At 30.2% G+C, this 14,734-nt stretch overlaps 1 protein-coding gene across 3 annotated transcripts in view; it reads right to left on the bottom strand.

The window, feature by feature from the left end:
* Window positions 1-467: 467 nt before the first annotated feature.
* LOC129235124 (bifunctional 3'-phosphoadenosine 5'-phosphosulfate synthase-like) overlaps window positions 468-14,734 on the bottom strand; it is a 69,587-nt gene continuing 55,320 nt past the window's right edge. For all 3 annotated transcript variants that reach the window (XM_054868814.1, XM_054868815.1, XM_054868812.1), the window contains exons 9-12: window positions 13,945-14,074; window positions 11,006-11,148; window positions 9,468-9,593; window positions 468-6,263 (exon numbers count right to left, since the gene is read on the bottom strand). In XM_054868814.1, coding sequence (XP_054724789.1) covers window positions 6,018-6,263; window positions 9,468-9,593; window positions 11,006-11,148; window positions 13,945-14,074 — 645 coding nt within the window. In that variant the 3' untranslated portion in view covers window positions 468-6,017. The remainder of the gene's footprint in view (window positions 6,264-9,467; window positions 9,594-11,005; window positions 11,149-13,944; window positions 14,075-14,734) is intronic.

The raw sequence follows: 14,734 nt of genomic DNA, 5'->3' as shown, positions 1-14,734 counted from the left end.
ATTTGATAGTTTAAGCATTATTTTATAGTTTCAAGTTTTAGTTTATAGCAAAAAATTACAGATTACTGCAGACATTGTTTCAGGATTTCAAGGAACTCCTTTTCCAATGCAAAATAGTGAGCTTTTTTGGATCAAAAAAACGTTAGCTATTTTCTTTTACTTCTCTGCACAAAGGTATTTATTTCTTACATAACAAAAGTGTCTGAACTTTAAGAAAATTACGATCGCTTAAATGGAACCTTCACGTAATAACAGACCTTAAGCGTATCGTAGGAATAGCCGAAATGGCAGTTTTAAAGAAGAGTAAATGGTTCTTTTAAAAATAAAAAGAAGAGTGCTTCAAAACGACAACTGAACACCATGCTACTATTCTAGTAAGTGACAATTTGAAAAAACACGAAATTAAAAGTAAATAAATGAAGAAAAGATAAGAAGCATATGATTTAAATTAATTTTATTACCAAATATATTATATAATATTCTCTAATACAACAAAAACATTTTGTGAACATTTAACAGTGCACTGGTAAAATTTATGCAAAAGTCAACACTTATTTAATGATAACCAATATAGCCAAAAAAAAAAAAAGTTCTAAAATTAATACATGTGAACAATTTTTTACACAAATCAAGAAAATTCCTTAACAAAACAAAGATTTCAGTTGATGGATTAAAAATGGGCAGGAATGTATTTGATACAAAAAAAAAAAAAAAAAAAAGAAAGAGGAAGAAGAAAACAGTGCCATTAAAATTAATCAATTTCTGATTATAAATAAAATTTTGAAAATATAAACAGTTAGCAAGAATCTTTTTATATGTAATAAGAAGAAAGACAATGTTATTAAAAAAGCATTTATTGACCAAAATTTATTAAAAATACGATATTTCACGTTTTTTTTCTTATTCTTATAGCATAAGATAAGTGCTAAACGGTTTAATTTTAGAAACAATGTAAATAATATGTGGGATTCTTGAATGTAATTTTTAGCACTAAATTTCAGTAGGCCCTGTTTGTAGCAAATAAATTCTAATGAATGAATATTTATGAGAAAGGAAAAAGTAAATATTAGTTTATTAGTAAAAGCATTTCAAAGTGTTTAAGTAAGTAAGTGTGTGTTAAAAATCTCAGAAAATTTCCAGATATGAAAAAAAAAATATGATGTCAAAGGGATATTAAAATAGATTTTGATTTAAATAAATTAAATTTCATCATCATTTTTCACACTTTTTTAAATTCTGGTGACTCTAGCAAGAATAAAACATAAAAATAACAAAAAAAAAATTTGCAAATTTCAGTAATAAGTAACATAGACGTACATAACAAAATAAAAAAATAGAATAAAATTTTCATTTGAGACGAAAGCACGAAAAAAATAAAGCCTTAACTATTCAGATTTGAACTTGAAATACCTAAGCGAATTATATGTACATCAAAAGCTTGCTTTTTGCTATAAAATATTCAGGCAAAATTTTTCAAGCAATTAATATTGCAGATTTTGCAAACTCATTAATGCATTAATGCGAAGAAATTAACAGCATGTGGTGAACTACTTTCTTTTTTTATATAAGAATTTTTTTTTAATTTTTCCCTCAATTTTCTGCATATGCATATTTTGTCGGACCAAATTTATACATAGATCATAATCCATAAAAATTGGTATTGACATTTTGAATCTAAAATTTATTTCTGTAATTTTACCTAATTCAGTATTCTCTATTTCCCCCCCCCCCTTTTTAAATTTCTTAACATTCTCCATTCAAAGTAAATATAAAAAGACCATTCATTTTAAAAATAAATATTTTTAAGCACATTTAACAATCTTAGTTGCAAAAAAAAAAAAAAAAAAAAATCAAATGATGCAATAGATGCAATGAGAAAGAAATTGGAGCTTAGATGCTGTAAAATTAAATGTAAAACACAACTTCTATTTCCCAATAATAATTTTAAGGCTGGAAATATTTGTTGACATAAAAATTTGAATATCTACATGACTTCATTTGAATATATAGAAAATTGAACAAATTCATCGATTTCTTCTTAATATTCAAAAATTTCCTAGACATTTGCCTAATGTCTCTAAAATTAAGAAAAAAACTCCATATTAATTTCAAAGTTCTGCTGCTGCTAAGGTAGTTCTAATAATTCAACATCCTCTAAAAAAGTCCAAAAATTCAATTCAATATTCATGTAGGAAAACATTAATATGATATGATATTGCTGTGTAATTAATGCTTTTTTTAGACTAGTTCGCTCCAAACCTAATTCATTTCACACCTACTAAAAACGTACAGAAGGAGAGAAACTAGTATCCTTTAATAACTCGAAAGATTAAACGTAGTGGAGAGTTGAAAAAGAATAAAAATAAAAAGGAGTACTAAATAACAGGAAAACAAGAGGAAAATACAAAATGGTTATCGACAATGAAGACATGAACTTTCAATCTTTCACGAATTAACTCATAATTTCATTTTAATGAAACTTCAAATATCACAGAAAAGGCGCCCCAAAATAAATCCATTACTTGGCCCTATTTTGGGTGAATAAAGTCCTGCTTGTATAATTACTTTTTGATTAGTTAAAGCATTTGTCATTAAACTGATTTCTTTATTCATAAAAATTAATAGACAATCATACCTGCAATGATAACCAAATAAAAAGATTCTTGCTAAGTACAGGAAAAAAATTGTTAAAATAATTTGCTTTTAATGAAGTTTTTTTTTTCTTTTTAAAGAAGAATGCTTAATGCAAATGAAAGAACAGCTACCAGAAACAAAAAGAAAGAAATAATTTACAATTTTAATGCAAAATTGTTTTTGAAATGTATTGCGTAAAGAGTAACAAACATAAACATACAAATTTCAACAGAGAACCTAACTTTAAAAAACTAAAATGATTGCACATATAGTCTTCAATAAATAATTTGTAATAAAAATATATTAATTATTAATTATATTAAATTTAACATTCATATAAACAATTATAAAGAATCTTTGATAATCAATTAGTGATATAGTTATTTACACACATTATTAATTAGATACAAACAAATATACTAGCAGAACGATTATTTATAATATTTACAACTACTGGCACTTCCCCACACGCTTTTTTCCCAAAGAAATATATTATTTTGATTGACAGTGTTTTCAAAAAAATATTTATTAAATAAATAATAATAATTTTACATATAATTAACACAAGCAAATTTTTCAAGACCTATCATCAGTAATACTATTACCATACTTTAAAAGAAAAAGAAGAAAAAAAAGCAGCAAGAATTACTTTTCAACAAGAAATATTTAATAAAAGATGACGCATTAAAACTTTTTATGCGCATACAGGACTTGATTCAAGGTTCTTTACTTACATACAAAACCTGGACATTTAAAATGTAGGTTGCCTTATAATGGATAAAATCTTTCTCTCTATTTAATTTTCTTTGTCCTTCATCACAAATTCAATTAACAGTTGGAATAAAGTAAATAAATTAAATAAATGTAATTATTAAATTTTTATTATTTATAAAATAATATTTATTACTTATTGAAATATATTGATGAAATATATTATGACTTCCACATATCAAGTTATGAAAGGGGTTCCCAAAATATGTCCAGCACTTGGCCCTATTTTGGGTAAATCAAGACCTGCTTGCATAATTACTTTATGATTAGTTAAAGCATGTGTCATTGGGTAAAGTTTAAACTAAAACGTAACTTACCAAATTGATACACAACATCTTTCAGGCTCAATTACGAAAAATTCAACACAACAAAAATTATTAAACCAAGATTTGGGGTAAATATATAATATTTGAAATCAAAGCAAAAACTTTAAAAACCGAAAATTATTAAATAAAATAAATTCAATTCCCACATTGGAACATCAGCCAATTAAGAAAATAAATATACTGTACAGAAATACAGAAAAAAATATGATTAAAACATATGGATTTATGCCAGCACAATTCCATAACAAAGCTCAGTGATTTATATTTTTTTGCACATAACATGAACATTCAATAAAATAACAATTTTAAGAATAAATAAAATGAAATTATATCACACACAAAAAAAAAGAAAAAAAGTTTGTGTTACAAAATTTTACTTTAGTTCTCTTTCATGTAACAATATAAAATATTGAATAAAAAATGACGTTCAGTGTCTAGTAAAATTTTCAATCTAATTAAAAGAGTGACAGAGCACCTATAACCATACAGTGACAAGACAAAATACGAGAAATGATAATACATCAAACCGCAAAGTATTTGCAAGTTAGTAGTATCCCAAAACATTTTCTAAAGAGGACAAAAAAGAAACTACATCTAACAAAAAAAAGATATCTTTTAATTTTGATCGATTAAATTGAAAAAAATGCCAGTAGCGCTTTAACACAGAGTAGCATCTTTTTTCTTCTTTATTTTAAAGACCCAGGCCTTAAAAATGTCCTAACTTGAAACAATAAAGGAAAAAAAATATTTTGTGTACTTATTAATTTTTTTTTTCATTTATCTTGCACATTTACAAATTTTTTTTAATTCAATGTTTTCAAAAAAATATGCCACATTATCATTTACACAAAGTTATTATTTTAATATTTTATAGAAGTGCACTATATTACCTTCAACCAAAAGTGGTTTATTACACATTCTGTGATAAATGTAAGCTTGCACTAAAATTATCTACATTTTGCAGTAAAATTCTAAAGTAAACTACAGTTGAACTTGGTTATAGGGATATCATTTACAGCGACAACTCTGTTATAACGTCAAAATGTTTCAGTCTCTTCATTTGCCCATAAACAGAAATGATGTTTGTCTGTAATGTCACTTGGCAAAAGCTTCATAAATATTCCATTAGATGACGTTATAATTGAGTTTCACTGTTCTTCACTTTTATGACAATTTGAAAAAGTTAAATACATTTTTTAACTTGAAATATAAGCTATTTCATTTGAAAGGAAATGGATACTCTGAGAAATTTATAAAACATGCAAAAGTATTTTTCATATATATATTTTTAGAATTATATATGCTCTCAATAAAAAATAAATAAACTTTCTAACACCTAAGCAGTTATTTTACAAAAGATTCCATTTTCTCAAAGTTTTAGAAAAAACAAAAATATGGTATTTTAGTAAAATCAATTTTATACAAAATAGCAATAGGTCAAGTCTTTTCTAGCATAAAAGTTTAAGGCATTTTTTTTATCTATATAAAAATAGTAATCATGTAGAAGTGGTATAATGTAATAAAGAATAATTAACAGCATTGCAAAATGCTGCTTGAGTATTATTCATAAATCATCAGGGGAAAAATATGAAATAACTATATACATTCAAAACAACTTTTACCATGGTTAAAAGTATATTAACATTAAGTGAAATTTATGACTAAAATCCCAAATGCATAAAATAAAGTAAATGACTCATGCAATGAATGTTAATCTGTGGAACAAATTGTGTTCAATCAACGTGAAACTAATTGATGGACAATTTTGCATCGGTGATTTCATAGAGAGACATACATTAGGCATTAATACAAAAAGAAGCATTAGCTTTAAAAATTTGTATTATCTCTCAAATATTTGCCTTTATAATTTTGATCAAAAAAGAAAAAAAATGAAATACTTAGAATTTAATATTATATAACTGCTTTGCTTACAATATTTTATTCTTATTTGAACTGGCAATTCGAAGCTGCAAGTTTTTTTTTTTTCTAAAGGGAAATCCAGTTCAAAGAGAAATCCAATATGGAATCTAGTCTTTCCTACACCTCAATTAAGGTGTATATGTCAATAGTACTAGAGAATTTTGAAATCCAGTTTCTCCCCAGATGGTTGCACCTGAGTTCTCATGGTGCCCAATTGCACTAGGAATTTAATATAGCGGAAAGTACCTCAGATAAGTGAAAAATTAAAAATATCCCCAGTTATGAATGTATAATTCTAATGATTTCATAACAGCCACTGCATGAGTCAAACATAACACAGAAAATAATGAAATAAATGACATTCATTTATGATTTATCTGTGAGGGAACGATAATAGTCTGAAAGAACTTTCCAGGCAGTTGGTGCCATAAAGCCATCGGGGGGATTCAAGTTATTTCGGGCAAGGTGGCGCATTTTGGTCCCAGAAATAAATTCAAAATCTTGCTTTCGGTTAGGATCAAAAAATGTCATTTGCTTTTTTGACAAGTCATATGCTGCCACACGAAACGGAATAATCTCTAGTTGAGTCAGACCAGGAGCCATCGTCAACACCTGCAAAAATATTGACATATTAAAAGGTACATCAAAACTCCAATAAAGTCTGCCAATACAGACTCGGTGTAAAGCCCAAATCTAAATCATTTCATAAAGGAACATTTTTCCACCTGCAACTGAACAACATCTTTCTTTGTTAAATTATATGAATTATTTAGAGCTCTTTAATTTTTGTTGTTTGTTGAATTTGAGTTAAAAAGTGTGACATTTATGTGTTACAAAAATTTACAATGATTATGCAATTAAAATAAACACATAATGGAAAGGAATATCAGTTCATCCATCAAATATATAATGCACATTCTCTCATGTTGATGATAAGCCTTGTATAGGATAGGAAAGGATCTTCTTTTTCACAAAAAAATTATGCATTTGATGAAAACGTATGCTATGACTCTACTGCAGTTCGTTTTACAGAAATAAACTAATCGTGGACGTATAGCAAAAAATCCATATAAAATTCATTATCTTCTAAAATATATTTTTACTTTCTTTTAAGGGGTCATGTTTGGTTTTTGCTCAAGAACTGAAAATTTCGGACAAAAATGATGTCAATTTGGTTAATGCATTGCTGTATCCAATTTAACTTGCATTGAGAACACACTTGTTGCTTCATTAACGTTAGTCATTGCATCCCTGCATTTGATTCATTACAACAAATGGTGAACGCGATTGATTTCACCAAGTCGCAGTCATAAAGGGACCTTCAAAAACTTGAGCAGATCAACCTACAGCATCGTTATGCTAGTCATCCTGTGCTTAATTCAAATTTCTGTATAATTTAAAGGGTAGTATTAATTAAAAATTAATACCACCCGCATTTGAATATTAGCTTCATGGTGACCAAGACATCGGCAGGCAATTTTTACAGATTAGAGAGTAAATAATGTCAGGTTTTTGACTGCTTTCTTCTTCAGGGAAATATATTGTACAATTTTAGTAAAGTTTAAAGTAATTTTGAGCATACTTCACTAAGCTCAAAGAAGCGTTTCAATGTTGGAGTCAGGCTACTCCAGTGGGTTTTAAAATCTGTAATAAACTTTCTCAGTTTTTTCTAAAGAGCAATTTTCTGGGTTTCAACTCTTAGTGATGGTTTTCGAAAATTTTATATTTTTTACACATGAAACCTTGAATGAGAATACCAACTCATTCTTAGAAAAATATACTCTATTTTTAGTGTTCTTAAATGGCAAACTCACGGCTCATCATATGAGACAAAATTTTTCTTGCTCTTCTGGGAGATATATAAGAAAGGTGATTCAAACTTCAGATGATGCTCGTGAAAATATTCATTTTATGAGCAGAAAAAGTTGAAAAACGTTTGCATAGAAAATCTTTGAGGGATTGGAAATCATGCAGGATTTTGCTCTAAATCCCATGGGATTAATCCCGCAAAATATCATGTGGGATCCCGCAAGAATCGGGATTGGAAACCCTAGTTCTGGCATACATGATACATAATATAGTTATTTGATAGCTGAAATACCTATGATGCTTTAATACCTTAACTGAATGACCTACTTGAAAAAAGAAAAATGCTGATAGCAGCCTGGGTTATTATAGACAACAGAATATTTTGCTACTCAATTCACATTATTGAAACTGACATAATTCAAAATAATTTTTTAAACATGGTGTTTCATATTGGAAGAGACAAAACGAATAGTATAATTTAAATTCTGCAGCTGATTGTTTAGTAAAAACAAATTAATTCTGAATTTACAACCATTCAAGTTTTATACAGCAACCGGAACGAGTCTGTCTATTATAAAATCACTACTAGAGGTACTCTCAATCAAAATAGCACCATCCATGCAAAGAAAGAACACCGTAAATGATTTGGGATGCATTAAAACATTTTCATTTATCGTGGCTCAAAGACATTTTTCTTCTTTCTAATGGGGCTGTATTAGGCACCTCAGCCATTAGCACACCCAGTGTGATCCCTCAAAATGGCATCCACTCTTTTACCTGCCACCATTAAGGTGTGAATGTCAATGGCCTAGATGATTTTGACTCCTAGTGGCACCTGGGCTCTCTTTGATGTCAAACGGTACAAGGGGTTTAATCTTGCCAAGAACATTCAAAGTCAAACAAACGCACAAGAAATCTTTTACACGCCACATAATCATACGACATGGGCGCTGACGATTTTCTGTATATATCGAAAATCCACCGACTGGCCACGCTGATCAGAACCCAGAATCAAGGTGCTGAAGGCCAACGCCTTACCACCACACAAACCAACCGATCGATTAAAGACATTTTGGAGCAAAATTTGGTACAGATTCACTGCATCACTGCATTGAATGGTGGTTGAAGCAGTTTCAGGTTGAAAGCCTACCCCATGGCTAGTTTGGCTGTGTTAGGTAAAACAATATGCCATTGCTATGTTGGCTACTGACATCCCCAATTATAACCCATTCTGATTTTTTTTCATATAGGACATTGTTAAATATGTCTATTTGTCCAGGACTTATCTTGTAAATGCTGAGGGAATGGGGGCAACATCCTGAAACAGCAGATAACTGAAGTGCTTGAATCATCAACAATGTATATTTTTTACGAGTGCAGCAGGAACTGGAATACTGCACAGATATTTACCGTGTCGTAGGAACCGGTGCACATAGGATGCCTACGGGGACATGGATAACTATAATTTTGATGTCAATTTGATATGTAATTAAAATTAAATTATTGCAATGTTCATGGAAGTACATTCTTTTTGTCCCATTCAAAATGAAACACCCAGCATTTTATCAGAATTTTGAAAACAATCTCAGTATTTCCAGTATCAGTATGTAAAACAAATTCCAGTACATTTCCAATATTAGTACATATCCTCAGGGCCGACGAGAGGCCATGTCAGCCTAGTTTGAAACTAGGGGCACATCAATTGAGGGGGCCCGGCTTGGAATCAGAGTAGTCTAAATTTGACAAGTTTTATGGATGTAGGCCTGGCAACCAAACTGACATGGGGACTGCCTTGGGTTTCGGCAGCCCTGCACATTTTAGCAATTTGAAATTAAAATCTGCATCTTTTGCATTAAGATAGACAAGGTCTATGATGAACAAATATTATAAACCGAGAGAAATGCTTCATAATATAGAATACTAGAGTTAACTGCACAAAATATCAGTAATTAACAGATAATCAGTATTTTTGAAAATCTAAGGAAAGAAAGTGAAAAGAAAACACACCTTTGCACCATGTGTCGGTTCATAGAGATCCTTTTTAGTGTCAGGGTGAGGCATTCCAGCAGGATCTCGTCCTACTATATAAAAGTTAGCTCCAGTGGCCATTCTGGCTTTTGCATGCCATTGCACCTTGAAAATTAATAAACAAAATACTGTGAAGACTTTTCTAATTTTGTAGCATTAATATAAGAGAGTATCATCATTATAAAATAGATATATAGTAGAATCAATATAAAGTTGTTAAAGGGAAGATGACAATGCATCATAGACACTGCTTCAAACATATTTTAATGCTAGAATTATGATGGTCTTCGTATACCTAGAAATACGGTGGGGATCATTTCGACTTCTGGGAAGAAATATGCATAGTTCCCTACTTAATGTTATATATTTGTAAAAATTAGTTAAGAATAAACATATCCTCATTATATCATAGCGAATGATCAAGTAACGCTCCTGACATCATCAACAATGAAACTCGCGCTTTGGCATGATAATTTGATAATATTTTTTGGTAATGTTGAACATGCAGGGAAATGCTTTATTTTGACAAGGCTGAACTGGATTTGATCATTTAACTGTTTTACTGGTAAGACTCATTTCAGAGGAATGAAAAAACAAAAAAGTGGTCAACAATGAATGAGTGGTCAACAGCTTCAATCTTTAGTTTTGGTGGCTGTATAGATTGAAACTCTGAACTCCTATAGGCGTGTTGTGGCAAATAGATCATTGCTTTTTCAGCAAGAAACATATGGTTGGTATTTTTTTGCTTTCCAGCTGAAATCAAAATGGGGGAAAGTATTCTGAAATATAGATTTCAATATGCAATCTCAAGTTATGTCTACCAAACATTCATATTCACATGACAACAGACTGTATGGTTTTGTAAAAGCAGAAAACTGTTTGACCACCAAGGCATGATCTTGTACGTGTCTTGAGATTTTGGGAAGTAATTCTCAAAGGACAAATCCATGCTTTGAGGATGCAAAATTTTAGTTTTAAATCTAAAAGCATTATTTAAATATTGCTAAAACTCTTTTTTACTTTTTTACCTCGAGTTTGCTGCGAACCCCCAACTCAGGCTTGGCGAACCCCAGTTTTGGGAGCCCTAGTCGAGCAGATGCAGGTTCAATACTACGCTTATAATAGCAATACATTCTCAGCAAAAGGTTTTTCAGCTTAGCTGGTGTTTTTAGAACGTAACAACTCTCCAAAATTTGGTAATTGTGCCAAAAATCTCAAGCATCAAAATATCCCTCTCATTTGGGGTCTCCCCTAATTTCAAATGAATTTGTTAAAAAAAAAAAAAAAAAAAGAAATGCAACAAATATGCATAACAGTGCTACTCCTGTCCTATTTTAATCCATTACAAATTACAGCATTAAATTTACTACAAACTTTGCTTAAAATTTTAAACGTCAATTATGAAATTCAGCCGAATTTCATTCTGCATCATAATGCTTCAACCATTTCAAAGGCTTCTGCGTAACCATTGTTAGATTTTTATAACATAGCAAGTCATACAAATTTTAAAAATATACCTCAGTTGGACCAGCATACATCATCGGCGATGGGAATATAGCTAAAACAGTAGACTCTGGATCCAAAATTTTCTCACTAAGAACTGCCTTATGTTGAGCCATTCTGACATGCAAAGGCACATCATCATCTTTAGTCCACCCACCTTCAGGGAGAGAGAAAAAGAACATGATTTCAATTGTTTACAATTTCTCCAATACTCTTTAAAAAAAAAAAAAAATTGAATTTTGACATCTGGAATTTAAATTATGTTTTTTGCAATCACGAGTGTGTGTGTGTGTGTGTATGTATGTAGGCGTGTGTGTTCGTGTCTGTGTGCAGTCATGAGTGTGTATGTGTGTGTGTAGGAGTGTGTTTGTATGTGTGTAGGTGTGTGAGTTTGTAGGTATGTGTATGTAGGACATGGACACAACCTGGAGACGGTTTTCGCAAGAGGAGCAGCATCGTGAGGCCGGTCGACGGTGGTGTTGCAGAGGGAGGCGGGGGAAAATAAAATCATAGGAATTCAAAACAGTCAAATGAGAACAATAAGCAATGCAATTGCTCTATACAGTAAACCCCTGCTTATCCGCAGAATAGGGTGGCACAGTAATTACAGATAAGTGAATCCCACAAATAATATGCAAAATAGGAAAAAAAAAAAAAAAACACACAATAATATAGTGAATTCAACAGCTTTAGGAAACTAATAATACCTCGCATACATTTAAACAATAGCTAAAAATGATAAACATGTATGTAAAAGTCGAGAAAGGATCGCTTATTATTACAAAAATGAATTACATACATATGCATGCAAGTCATGCAGATTGATTAACTGAAATAAATCAATCTATATCACACCAAGGAGAGGGGAATTTCTAAGAATAAAATTTGTCTTGTCACTCGTTTACGCATGTAAGTAATGTAGATCTAAAAATCAGTAAGGAGAGGGGATCTAAAACTATTGGGTTTTGATGACCTTGGCAGGTTTAAAGTCATTAAAAGGAAAGGAAAGAAAGAAACAGAAAAGTCTAAAAATAGATTTTGCCCCAGTTAAGTTGAAATAGGTGCATTTAGTTACATTCAGCTAATCATTGCTGATATTTTTGTTTTGTTTTTTGTATTTTTTTAAGTGTGAAAGACTGGATAATCTGTACCGTAGACAAGCTGCCCACGGATAGCACATATAAGACGCCCACGAATATTTCAAAGTTTACTCCATGTTAAAAAACAAGCATTTTGTATTAACAGTGAGAGTAACAAAGTTATTTTGCTAACAGTTAAAAAAGTTGCCACCATATTTTTCATTTGAAACACGAGATCCTAATTGGTTTAATTACTTATGGTGAATGCTTACAGATTTTTCTGTGAGACTTTATGGAAAGGATAAAATCAAATTTCAATGAAATTCATAGATAATTCTTGAAAAATCTACAAAGGTTTCAAACAGAATTTATTAAAAAACATTTATACTTTATAATTATAAATCAGTAGAGATGACAAAAAATTCAAAAAATTATATTTTTAGACTACTTTTAGCTTTTTTAGAGAGATGTCATGGACTTACACATGAAATAATCAAAGTGCTTGCAGAGATTGTGTACAAAACTTATAGGGAATCATTCAGGGGTGCCCTGATGGTAGGTCACTACTATCCCCCCCCCCCAAACAAAAAATCTTATTCAGTAAACTTTGACCGATGAATTTCAGACAATATTCCAATTAATTTCTTCTTATTTTTTTAATAACACCTAATGTTTCTTCTCATTAGATGTAGGTCCTTTGCATGCAGACATTTTATTTATTTATTTATTTTATCATTCTGTAAAATTTGAGTTTCATTCAGTAAATTAAGAATTCCCCTTCAAGTAAAAATTTAGGTTCTAGGTGACCATAGAATTAAATACAGGGTGTCAATAAAGTCTTGCTAGTTAAAGAAAATTCTCTTCAAAAAAAAAAAAAAATGTAAAAAACTTATTTATACAAAAAATTTATTTATAACTTGTTTAAAACAAATTTAAACATTTACATTTATCCTTACTGCAACATTTTTTTTTTTTTTTTTCAAAAGTTAATAAACTTTTGCCTGTGCATCTTTTGTATGATTTTCAACTCCAGTAGAGACAGACACCAGTAGAGACAGAGTTTACCTTCTGGCAGGTGAGGGTTTAGTCATAACAGTCCTCATATAGATATAAACTGTAATATTGAAATTGTCAGTATGTAAAAGTCAAAGGTTCTGGGGAGTTGACCCTAGTGATACCGAAAAGGTATCACTAGAGTAGGAAGATATTCAATTTCAATGACTTTAATATTTCTTTTAGCGGATAAATTCAGGATAAGTACGAATCCTGAATGTAGAAATGCTTTCCTAAACACTTAGAGGAAAATATAACAAGATTTTGCTTAATTTTCATAATATAAAACTCCTGGTAGCAGAAACAGTGTGATGCTGTAACATATGTCACAGATTCTTGAGTAGTCTGAAGACTATTTCTTAGTTGGGGGAAATCAAAAATTTTGAATTTTTAAAGAAAAAAATTGTAAATTCCAGTCAATGAAGATTTCTATTGCATTTTCTAGGATATAACTCACAGGTTGCATGTACTTGTAATAGCGTTTTATTTTTAAGCATATCTCCGAGTCAATTTTGATTTTATGCTTAATCATTCTTATCTCGCTTTTTTTTTTTTTTTTTTGCAGATTATTATTTTTATTTTTAATCTGCATAGCAGACTTCTAAACAAAAGTTTTGCTACTAGGATAAAATTTAGAAAAATATGTCAAAATTCCAATTATTTACTTATAGTACTTTAAATCATTTATTCCTTTCAAAATTAAACTCTTGATTAAAAATATAGTACTAAGAAAAGCTAACGAAAACTAGTTTTTATTCTGATCAAGAAAAAAAAATCAAAACTTTAAAACAGGAATTAAACAAAATTAGTTTGCAATATACCTAATGGATGTAGCAACAGGACAGGTTTTTTGTAACCTCGCTCTAACAATTGTGTTCGGGTTTCTCTCATCAGCAATGCATGCCCATTATGGACAGGATTCCGAAGTTGGAAAGCAAACACAGCATCAGCCTAAAAGAAAAAATTGTTAATAGATATTATGAATATTAACAACTAAATAGTAAAACACAAAAAATGAAAAGAAAAGAGACAAAGTTGTGAAGTGATGCAATTGCAACATGGAAAAGAAATTGCACAGCCAAATTATTAATAATATGACATAAAATCTCTCAAGTAAAAAATAATGAATTTTTCAACGAAAGAATACTACAGTAGGTGGTGGATCTAGCCGATCGTTTTGGGAGGGGCCAACCGAAATTTTTCAACAAACTCCTAGAACTTTTATGAAAATGAAGTTCTAAAAAATTAATTTTAGGTTATCTTTAGAGACATTATTTAGAACTCTCCCACAAAAATGTTTAAAAATTGAAATTTCCGAGTAATTTTTGAGAATTTGTGTCCCAAAAACACAGTTTAGGCTATTTTTGATGATGTGAGAAGAAAGGTCAGGGTTTGGAGGTTGACCCCAAAATACTTTTTGAAAATGAAGCTCCGAAACCAAAATATTCTGTTATATGTTGAGAAATTAAGAGACAGGATGGGTGCTCTTCTAACTCTTCTGCTGTAGAGTATAAAAATGCACCTTTACGCATCGTTTGCTGACATTAAAAGGAGAGAGAGGGTGCTTGGAATCTGTCCTTCCTGAAAATATTTTGCCATTGAGGGTCTAAA

Source organism: Uloborus diversus, chromosome 2 (assembly GCF_026930045.1).
Source record: "Uloborus diversus isolate 005 chromosome 2, Udiv.v.3.1, whole genome shotgun sequence".
Lineage (NCBI taxonomy): Eukaryota > Metazoa > Arthropoda > Arachnida > Araneae > Uloboridae > Uloborus > Uloborus diversus.
Note: the sequence above shows the minus strand (reverse complement) of the source record. Positions and strands in the feature narration are given on the sequence as shown.